The 11,365-nt window shown below is 41.9% G+C and overlaps 1 protein-coding gene across 4 annotated transcripts in view; it reads left to right on the forward strand.

Annotated features, from left to right (window-relative positions):
* The window catches only part of KLF12 (KLF transcription factor 12), a 245,384-nt gene extending 234,228 nt beyond the window's left edge, over positions 1-11,156 (forward strand). For all 4 annotated transcript variants that reach the window (XM_061367760.1, XM_061367761.1, XM_061367762.1 and 1 more), the window contains one exon: positions 6,572-11,156. In XM_061367760.1, coding sequence (XP_061223744.1) covers positions 6,572-6,753 — 182 coding nt within the window. In that variant the 3' untranslated portion in view covers positions 6,754-11,156. The remainder of the gene's footprint in view (positions 1-6,571) is intronic.
* Positions 11,157-11,365: the final 209 nt, after the last annotated feature.

The raw sequence follows: 11,365 nt of genomic DNA on the forward strand, positions 1-11,365 counted from the left end.
CAGTTCAAGAGATGCCAAACGGGTAATCAAGTTCTGTCTCTCATTTTAGAGTGGTGGGTGTCACTGTATTTTTGTACTGAAGAAATTGTTTTGTTCCCAGTTTTCACATGAAGAAACCATGTCCCTGCGCTTTGCCTAACTCAGGCTAAGAACAAGGAAAAAACCTGTATTTCAAGACATGTCACAGGCAGCACAGTATGTTCCTGTTCTGCTTGTAGAAATTGTTTTGCCAGACTTGCTCAACTGATACGAAACTTTAATCTCTTCCCAGAAAGATACTTCATTTGCATATTTTGACAATGCTGAAACACAAAAATCAAATTCATTGTGTTCACCAAAGAGATACAGTGAATCGGTAACTTGGAAACAGAGATCCCAAATGACATTTAAATAATTAGGTGGATTTTTATATCAAAATTATTGAAAATATTTCAGACTTTTAAAGGGGTGGAACTGAGATCTAGCAGCTTCATTGCAGAAAGTGAGGTGTTCCTAATGTGTAAGTCATAGCATTGCTGTTTACTTTTTCTGCAGCTTTGGGGAGGTTGCTGCTGCTCGCTGTGTTGGTTTTCCTAACTGCAGAGTGGACACAATATTTCTTACACAGTGCTATTATGAAGACAGACTTTTATGAAGGATTGCATTAAAGCTGTGCAAGTTTGACTCAAACCCATTGCATTTTGTGAATGGAGTGAGGGACAGCATCTCCTCTGTGCTCCCACCCTCCCAGTAGAAACACTATACAAACTTATAAACCAAGTTTCATTTCCAAGTGCTTTTCTAACTTTGTCCTTCTCAAAGCAGAATTTCAGTATGTGGCTCTTCTATGGGGTGATGAGAGTTTAAATCTGACAAGGTGGCTAAGCCTGTACCTCTGAACAGTTCCCCATGTTTGTTTTCTAATTGACTCTTACTTGGAATAAAAATGTTACCAGTGTTTCAAAAGGCTGAGTGCTACTGCAGGAGGGGGCTACAGAGAAGTAATGTAGTAACAATTCCATGTTGTAGAAAAATTGGATAGATGGGGATGTCTGTAGAGGACACAACTAAAAAGGGACATGGCACTCACCTGTAATAGCAGAGAGAGGGGTGAGTTTATACCAGAGAAAGAAATCAGCTTACAACTTGATCACTGGGGTATTTTCTGTCCTGGTAGTAGATGGTGTTACCTCATTGTTGCTTAATGACATGGTTGCCAAGAGCCTGCTAAACCGATGAATAAATGAATCTTAAATAATGCACAAATGAAAAGAGCTGCAAGTGCACAGGGAGTACATACAACATCTGCACTTAAGGTAAATAAAGTTCCTTGCCTAGGAAGCACAAACCAGGTTCTGTTTCCTGGAGCTTCAGAGCGATTTCCCTTCTGGCAGAATAACCCATAACTATTTACATGTTTTTTTTGTGCTGCCTGTCTTAGAAGCATCTGGTGTCAAATACCACGATACCAGCTAGTTGATGGCAGAGAATAACTGCTGAGGAACCTACCACATGGGAAATTCTGCCCAGGGGTAAAGCAGGCCCCCTCATCTGTTGAGGGAGATGGTCTCCTGCCATCTGTTACGTGGTGTGGTCTCCTGCTGGTACCTACATAGGGAATATGTGGATGTCGTCAGGGTGACTGATCTTCAAGATGTTAGAGTACATGAATAAGGGGAAGACGGGCTGTAGGGGTGGTGAAAAATTTTGGAAGGATTGACTGAACAGTGATCATTATTCAGCATTATTAATTCATTATTTGCTCGAGTTTGGAGAGATTTAATGAGTAACAGTTGTAACTATGTTCTTAAGTGCTTAAGTGAGAGAAGCCATGATAGAGTAAGAAAAATAATGGTAAAAGTAATTATACTAATTTGTATTGTGGCATCTGGACTACAAAAGGCAAGGTTTTAAAAAATCACTAGTTTTATTTGGGGCATTGCAACATACCTTTAAAACTTCATAAATAACTTCCCCAAACAATAGAAAATATTCATTTTCTGCAGGGAACTGTCTGCAATAAATTTTTCATGCTCCAGGATCCCACTTGATCTGTCTAAATGCCTGTCATGGCATACTTTTCACTGTCCATGCATTGCAAGGCAAAGCTGCGAAATAACATCAGAATACAATTTCTCTGTGTTTTGGGATCTTTTTGTCAGGTTTCAGGACAAACAATAGGGCTCTTAAAGGCAGGTGCAAAAGTAGAGGAGGGTAAGCTCCTGTGAAAATGCTCACAGCTTCAGGCATTTATTTTTAAATGGGTAGCTTCAAGACTAAAACTGTACAGATTCAGAAGATTGGACTAATGGGAGTTTATCTTCCTGCAGTTTTCTTTTTCTCCTCTTGTGAATTGCTGCAGGTTCTGAAGTCTTTTTCTACAGATGTCATTCAAAAACTGTCTGCAATTTTGTCTTCTTCATTCCCATGTTTCCTGTACCCTGGGCAAGACTCACACCACCTGCTTTTGCTCTCTAGAGCTGAATGAGAATTCGAGTCTCTGGTTGCGTGACAGTAACTCTGCACCCTTGCTCCAAATGGCTGCCAAGCCATCGAAGCAGCCAAAACGTGCCCACACTTTGAACCCGAGAGTTTCTTAGACACTTGAGCTCAAGTGCTCGCACAGAGGCAGAAGTGTCTGAAGTGTCAAAATGGTTGAGTATTTGAGTTCAACTCCACTGCAATCCAGCCTTGAAATGGAGATAGAGAGATACATAAGCACTGATACTAGTTTCTTCCAGTTAACAAACTAGTTTTTCCACCTCCCCAGTGCCTTCTGGGGTGCCCTGCTAAGGTCCAGCTTCTCTCTTGATTGTGCTGAGAATTTCAGCTCACATTCATCAGCCAAATATGGTGTGTGATACCTGACACCAGCTTCCCATCCTCTAAGCGATTCTGCTCCTGATGGTCCTTTCTCCATCCTTTCAACTCCTTTATCTTCTGGTCTTTACAAACTCAGTGGTCAGTCTTCATGATGTAACAAAAGGTTAAGAATTAGTTTAATGTTGCATGTGAAGAGCATTTTCTTCCTAGCACTTGTCCATCTACAGGTAACATAGGTGTTTAACAAAGACGTAATATTATTCTTCCTCTAAAAATTAGGTCTGTGTAAAATGTTAAATGATCTTAATGAAAAATCCTATCTTTCACAGTTTTCTTTACAGTGGCTTTTTTTAAGATACATATGAGTGAATGTCTCCAGAGTAATGCTGCTTTGCCTTTTTTTACCTTCTTATGCTATATGCATATTTAATTGAAAATAATGAAAGGTCTTCTTAGGTTGAGCTTGTAAGAGTGATATTCTTTCAGTGGTGTAAATAGCTTGAGAGGAATGTGGTTAGTCCTGTCTCTTTCATGTAACCCTATAGGGGCTGCGTAAGCAGGACTCATTGAGAAGGGAGGCTGGAAGCAATGCCTGGGAACTCCAGGCAAGTGACCCTCACTCATGCTCTTCCGTCATCTAACTTTTTTTCTTACCTGAAGTGATACTAGTTTAATGGACAAACTATTTCTGGTATTTCTTTCACCAGCCATCCCTTCCTGCATTGGGTTCTCCGTTTGTCTTCTACGAAGGGAAGGAAGATCTGACATTTTGTGTACCAAAGGGGCTATTGAGGAGGAAGGATTTTGTGGATGTTTTTAATATCTTTAATAACTCTATCGATTATGTGGATGAGGGGATCAAGTGCACCCTCAGTAAGTTTGCAGACAACACCAAGTTGGGTGGGACTTTTGATCTGCTTGAGGTTAGGAAGGCTCTGCAGAGGGATCTGGACAGGTTGGCTCAATGGGCTGAGGGCAGTGGTTTGAGGTTCAACAATCCTAATTGCCGGGTCCTGCACTTGGGCCACAGCAACCCCATTCAATGCTACAGGCTTGGGAAAGAGGGGCTGGAAAGCTGCTCTTGAAAAAGGGCCTGGGCGTGCTGGTTGATGGCTGCTGAACATGATGCAGATTGTGCCCAGGCAGCCAAGAAGGCCAACAGCATCCTGGCCTGTATCAGAAATAGCATAACCAGCAGGGCCAGGGCAGTGATCATACCCCTGTACTCTGCACTGGTGAGGCTGCACCTCAAATCCTGTGTTCAGTTCTGGGCTAATCCCTACAAGAGAGACATTGAGGTGCTGGAGTGAGTCCAGAGAAGTCAGCAAAGCTGGTGAAGGGTCTGGAGAATAGGTCTGGTGAGGAATCGCTGAGGAAACTGGGGGTGTTTAGTCTGGAGAAGCTCAGGAGGGACCTTATTGCACTCTACAGCTATCTGAAAGGAGGTTGTAGTGAGGTGGGGTCTGTCTCTTCTCCCATGTAAGAGGAGATAAGACAAGAAGAAATGGCCTGAAATTGCACCAGTGGAGGTTTAGATTGGATATTAGGAAACATTTCTTCCCCAGAAGGGTTGTCAAGCATTAGAACTGGCTTCCCAGGGAAGTGTTTGAGTTCCCATCCCTGGAGGGATTTAGAAGACTTGTAGATGTGGTTCTTAGGGTTTAGTGGTGGACTTGACAGTGCTGGGTTAACATTTGGTCTTTTCCAACCTAAACGAATCCATGATTCTATGATTCTGTGTGGTAGAAGAGACTTAGAATTTCAGATGCTTTTAAACGAGAATCCAGAGGTTAAGAACTATCCCCGTGCCTTGCTCTGGAAGTCTCTGTGATCAAAGAAACCAACTGGGGCGGTAGCATGGAGTTTAAACAAAAAGAGTTTAAAAAGTACATTGAGGATCGTTGTACCACTGGGTTGTGGTGTGATGAGACCGTTAGGATAGACCTGCCAAATTGGATGGAGGTACTGCTATATTTGTACAGTGCCCCGCACCAACTGTTTGTGGCAAGAAGATGTATGTAAGGCAGTTTGGTGGCGAATCTGAGCACATTTTGTAGCGCTGTGTCATTGGCAAGAGCATACAACTTGTCATCTGCCAAGTATCTCGTGCCTGTCCAGCTCACAACAGCTGCCGGATTCCAGGTACCCAGCACCGTGGCCACCCAGGGGCAATGGACACTACTTGGTGCTTTGTGCTTGGACAAGTACTATAAAATTATCTGGGCTAAGTTGCTGCTGGTACAGCTATGGGCTGTGGTCACCTTGGAGCCTAGATAGCTGGGTTCAGCTCGCAGCAACTGTTTCCCACCCCCGTCTGACATCAAAACTGCAGCACAGCCCAGATGGTGCACAGAAGGTACCAACCCAAGGAGCTCAAATGTTGCTGACAAACCTGCTGACATGTCTGTACAGCATCCGATTTCCTTACAGAGGCACCCGTGGCCATTTTAGCTGGACTTTTCAGGGCTGTTTGAACTTCCTGATGGTACTCTTAACTCGGGAATTTTCTTTTGAAACTGAGGGCTCTCAGCAAAACGTTTATTGACTTTTGAAGAGACACACGGAGGGAGGTGCTGCCTACAACAAAGCAAGTGTTGCATCACTGGTTCATGTAATTGAAGTAGTTTCTTGCAAGCTGCTCATGATTCATGAGAGATAATAAATAACTGAGGAATGATTGTGCCTGATGAAGGAAACAGTTGCTGCAGAGATGCTGTTTTGTTGTCCTGGTTGTGATTAGCTGGTTTCAGATGGGGAAGTAAAAAGTAATTTTTAACACACCAGAAGATGCATACGGACCTCACACAGTTCCCTCATTTTTGATGCATGCTCAACTGTGGGATCAAGGTAACTGCCAAGAGCATTTAGCATGCAGACATTGAAGAATCACATAGAAATCACTAATAAGTAAAGCGTACAAACATGGCCAAAATGGGGGTTTTATAACAGTTTGCTTTCTGAAAGCACCAAATACAGGTTTTCTGTATTAATTTTCTCCTCTGACATGATATGACACAGAATGCAGGGCATGCATCAAGGTTACCTTTAGGTAAAAAGCAGAGGGTGAAATTTTCCAAAAATCTACATTGATCACATAAATGTAAATGAGTATTTATGAACAGTGTTGTGCAAGTCTTATGGCTGACTGCATTTGAAAATTGTGCGCTGTTCCTGGAAACATCTTACATGCAAAATTAATTTTACTGAAAATCAATGCAATAAATAGAGGACATTTTACAAATTGAATTTTTATCTTTAACTGGGAAATTGTAGTTCATTTTTACCAGCTTACTAAGAAATGTCCTGCAGTGTTTACACATACAGTCAGGAACCTTCATACAAATAACTGGAAGTATGTGGCAGCCTGTGTTAAGTTGCTGAAATATCGGGTAATCTGTACATTTTGGGAAAAAGTGTAGCCTGACAAGGTGGGGGTAGCAGACTTGTATGGTAATCGTGAGAATAATTATACATCCCTTTGTCCTGATGTTAATCCCCACATCACCCCTGCAAGGTAGGATCTATACTGTTGCCTTAATCCTGTTGATTTTCTTAGTCATGTGAATGCCACAGGAATGATAAATGTCAAGGCCCTTTCCTTATATTCAGCAGATTTGGTACCTCGTAATTGTGTAATTTGGCCTGAAGCAACCCCTAGGCAGTGGGTGTTCATGGGAAGCGTGCAGAGGGGGTTGCAGGGATTAAGAGCAACAAGGGGAAGTCACCACCTGTTTCCCCCCCCTCCCCTCTTTCTTTTGTCTCTTCCCAGGAGAAAAACCCTACAAGTGTACCTGGGAAGGCTGCACCTGGAAGTTTGCTCGCTCCGACGAACTGACGAGGCATTACCGCAAGCACACAGGAGTGAAGCCATTCAAGTGTGCAGACTGTGACCGCAGCTTTTCCCGCTCAGATCACTTGGCGCTCCACCGCCGTAGGCACATGCTGGTTTGAGAAACGCTACCTGTTCCAGCCGAGTTTAAGAGCTGGGTCTCTTAACTACCGGGAGTGCATTCAGCAGGGCTGAATCCCCCTCTACAGTGTTAACAGGCAGGGCTTCCCCTGATGTCCGTAACATAACATATTAAAAAAAGGCAGGAAAAGAAGTGCCACTCTTCTCCTCACCATCTGAAGTTAACCCCGCCTGCCCCTCAGCATGGCTACCCCCTGAAAGTGTCATCACAATCACCTGGGAAATAGCAGCCAAAATGCTATGGGAATGGGCATTATTTTACATGCTGCATCCTTTGACAAAAAGGTGTTTATACCTTGTATGGTTTCTCAGCTGTCAGACATTCTGTTCCTGAAATATCACTGCTGATTGGAGGATTAGACACCGCAAATTGATGATGATTATGAAGATGAAAGCAAGACCGCTAGACCTTTATTATCCCATCTTTTCCCCTTATTTTGAATACCATCTGGCTGGTGGTCAACATTACACCTGAGCTGTGCTACAGACAAGCTGCATGTGAGTAGGCAAGAAGATTCTGTTGGAGAGGTCCCGCTGTCAGGGCTGAAGGGTCGCTTGAGCAGACTTTTACAATAATGATGATGGCATTTCAGTATTGTACCGCAATTGTCATTATGCCCTAGAGGACACCAGCCATTTAACCTTTTTCTGTTATCTTTTTATTTTCCTTTCTTTTGTTTTGTTGTTGTTGAAGTCTGTAAAATAAACAAGGGGCATCAGCATCTCTGCTGAAAGTACAATATTAAGTATCTATATTTTACCATGGACTTATTTAGAACTGTTTCTGATTTGTGTAGAAAGAGCACATCTAAAAACTACTACCCCATTCTCAACATGCAGTTATCTTTCATGCAGGCATTCTCTTCCCCAAGACCATTATTTGAACACAAGGAAATAGTCAGATCTTGCACTCACTGGTAACAAGGTTAGTGGTGTAGCCATTCATGAAATGGAATTGAATGTACCAACAGAACAAAACAGAGAAGAAACGGCTGCATCTCTTGCAGAGAAAAAGCAATAATGGGTAAAATAGCTCTCAAGATAATAATTTACTCCACACCAACAGAAACAGGGAGTATGCAGAAATAGCACATAAGCTCGTTTAAGTTAATCTTTCTGATGGTTTCACTGACCTGCTAGGTACCACAATTAAGTACATTCATTTCCTTCAACATAATATTTGTGTCTGGAAAGCAAGAAAGATAAAGGAAAGAGCTGATTATTCAGGACTCAGAGGATGAACCATAAGTAGGAAGGAGAAATGTTTCTGCAGTGGTGCTCTGCAAGACATTAGGTTTCTCACTGGGAGTTAGGGAATAACAAGGTTTTGCCAGCTGTCTGGTATGATATAAATGGTCCTTTATATGGGCACCAGTGGCTGCCTCTGCTGGGATTTTCAATCCAAGCCTTTTCAGATTAAATAAAAGGAAATTCTTGATCATTCCCATACAGCCCTATAATTGCGAACCAATTTGTATTAATTGAATTGTGTAGCAAAGACAGTAACTCTTAGTCATCAGTTGTTCATACAAACAAAATACTGTTTCTGTGGTTTTTTTCCTCGCAAGGATCTGCCTATTCAGCTGAATTTGACAAAGAGGAGGCTTGGCAAGATTTTTTAAGTGTTGAGATTTTTATAGCTTAGAGCTGAAAGATGTATACATAAAGGTCTTTTGCAATGCATTTAATTATGAATATTTGGTTCCAGGAATTGCACAGATTAAACTTGTGATGCTACTTGTTCATTTTTAAATGTTTGACCAGTCTTAATTAATTTCTGGTTCCTGAAGTACCTGTAGTAATGTTGGGGTAATTCTGGAATTGAGGTAATCTGTAAGCGCAGAGTACCCATGCAGGTACTGAAAGCAATTGTAGTTAATTGAGGATTAATATGACTGGGATAATACTTTATAACAGCATTCACAGGACTCAGAGTTTGATTGTCTTTAAGTACATTCTTAATATTCCCCAGTACTGGGTAGATTATCAGCTCTCTGAAAGAACTCCAATACTGTTCTAGCTCAGGCTCCCTGCCTGCCGAGTGGTCAGCAGAGAAACCCAAGACAAGCTACTCAGAGCCATTGTGGGAAAAAAAGTGTCTATCAATTCCCATTGACTGGGTTGGTAATCAAATTCCATCAGATTCGGCAACACTTTAGTATCTGGCTCCAAATCAGGAGCAAAGTAGAGGCCCTAAGTGTCCATGCAAAGCGTGAAAAGGCTGTGTTGGACCAGGGGTTCTGGATAGGCCATGAAGCATTGTGGGGCTGCAGACCTGGGTCTTTACCAGCAGCATTACTATTGCTGGTTTAAAAAAATAGCTGTCAGTGTTGTGCGTGAGATGGTTCATGGATTACGTCTGAGGTCTGTGTTTTATGTACATTTATATTGTCCCCTTAAATGGATCTGTCATTCTCACCGTTTAGGGAAAGAAGTCAGGTCAGGTAAAAGTCACTTGATAAAACTATTTTCCTGCCCACGAACATTTTACCAACTAATGACTTGAATAGCAGTAATTCAGTAGAAGAACTAATGGCATACAGAATTCCTTTCAGAATCTATGATTTATTTTCTCACATAGAAAATTAAGTTGATTTGACCAGAAACTCATACAGCCATTCTGTTAGCATACAAGCAGAGCTGTGAGAGAGACCATCTCTGATGTTATTCACAAAGGGAGGATTCACAACTGGGAGAGACCAGTCTCCTCTTTAGGTTTCCCCTGTAGTCAATAAAGAGAGGAAAAACTCTGAGAGAAATTTTGAGGCCTTAAATTTATTTCAGCATTTGGCTCCCAACTGCTACAAGGAGAAGCATATGTATCACAGACACTGGGGAGGCTCCTTTCCCATGGCTGAGGTTGGTGTGTGTGAATCCCTTGTCTTTCAGCTGGTTGTCCATTACTTTATGCATAGGAAGCACTGCAACAGAAAGAGGGTCTGGTCTTATTCAAGGAACGCCAAAGGGATGCAGGATTAAAGCAGCGCTGGCATCAAGGGACACAAAGTGCATCAGTGGTAATAGAATGAAGCCAAAAGGTAAAGTAGTGTACACTAAATTTTCTTTCTTTCACAGGCAGGAAGTATATCCTCAACCTTTCAAGCACACATGTAAGGGCTTTTTGTGCTGCTCTGTTACTTCTAGACAACTTACACAACCAGCAGTAGTTCACAACTAGGTTACAAGTACCCAGTATGGTTCTTAGTGAGTTTCTCATTCATACCAGCACCCACAGGCGTTGAGCCCAAATACTCTGCAAGGTTGTATTCTGGCTTGTTTTCCCCTTCAGTAGTATTTTGAGAGAAGCTTGCTCTGTAGGAGAGGAGTGTTTGGATGTGGATCTGATATCCTGCAGATTCTCAGGGTGTCCTTCTCTCAGTGGCTGTGATTCAGACCTGCCAAACTTCTGTGCTTGTGCAAAGAGCAAGGGCAATTGCTCAAGGGTAGTTTCCTCAGAAATCCTGGTACCTCACTGCAGGTCCATGGCATTTCATAACTGTGGTGAAGGCTTACATCATATGTAGGATGCAGAAATACCAGATTTCATCTTGACGCAACAGTAGGTCCGTCTTAACTGAGCATTTGGGAGAGACAAATACAGAGAGTCCCGTTCTTTCAGAAAGACAGACATTTACGCTTTTGAGTGTAAGGATAGGAAACATCCACCATGCCCATTGCAGCTTAAAAGAGAAACTATGCCACAAAGTGTCAGATTTTGTATGTTTTCAAAATGCCTATTTTCAACTGGCACAGGTTGCCCAGAGAAGCTGTGTCTGTTGTATCCCTGGCAATGTTCAAGGCCAGGTTGGATGTGGCTTTGAGCAACCTGCTCTAGTGGAAGGTGTCCCTGCCCATAACAGGGGGTTGGAACTAAATGATCCGCAAGATCACTTCCAACCCAAACCATATGATAATTCAATGATCTGTGAGGAAATCTCAGAAGCCATCATTCTAGGAAAATGTAAGGAACAAGCAGTTTTTGAATTTTAAGTTGTCATCATTTTTTGAGCACCTGTTTTATTCAGCACTGTAAAATTGGCTCATAGCAACAGCAGTTTATACATGAAGATGAAGATGCAGTATTCCTTATTCTGTGTCATGCTTACACAGTTAATTAAATAGATTTAGACTGCTTATGTATATGATTATTTGCTGGAGTAATGTATAATAATTAACAGTGTTGAAAATTTCATAAGTTGCATTGGTGTTTGGGGTAAACTCACAGTGCAGAGCATGGACAAATAGCTGGACAACCTTTCTCCCCTTTAATAATTGGAATGACAGTGATCATAAGTCTCATTTTCCATTAGCCACATTGAAAATGTATTCTAGTTGCCATTTATAAATTTATCTTCTGATAATAAATGCTGTTTAATGGAAAAAATCTCTTTCTCCTTTATTGAAGGTGGGTACCTCAAGATTGGAGTAAGTTTCATTATTTATATCCCGCTTACTTTTTAGTTTGAACTTTGGAAAGGTCAGTGTGTGAAGCTGCATCATCCCCAGCAGACAAGTCTTAGGATGGTTCAGTAAATCAGCCCCACTCCTGCATGCTCATCCATACCCTTGTGCATATGAACTTCAGCTCTTCCA

The sequence above is a fragment of the Neopsephotus bourkii genome, unplaced genomic scaffold, assembly GCF_033783945.1.
Source record: "Neopsephotus bourkii isolate Nb327-2 ecotype Australia unplaced genomic scaffold, CSIRO-AGI_Nbou_v1 NB_1394, whole genome shotgun sequence".
In the NCBI taxonomy this organism is placed as follows: domain Eukaryota; kingdom Metazoa; phylum Chordata; class Aves; order Psittaciformes; family Psittacidae; genus Neopsephotus; species Neopsephotus bourkii.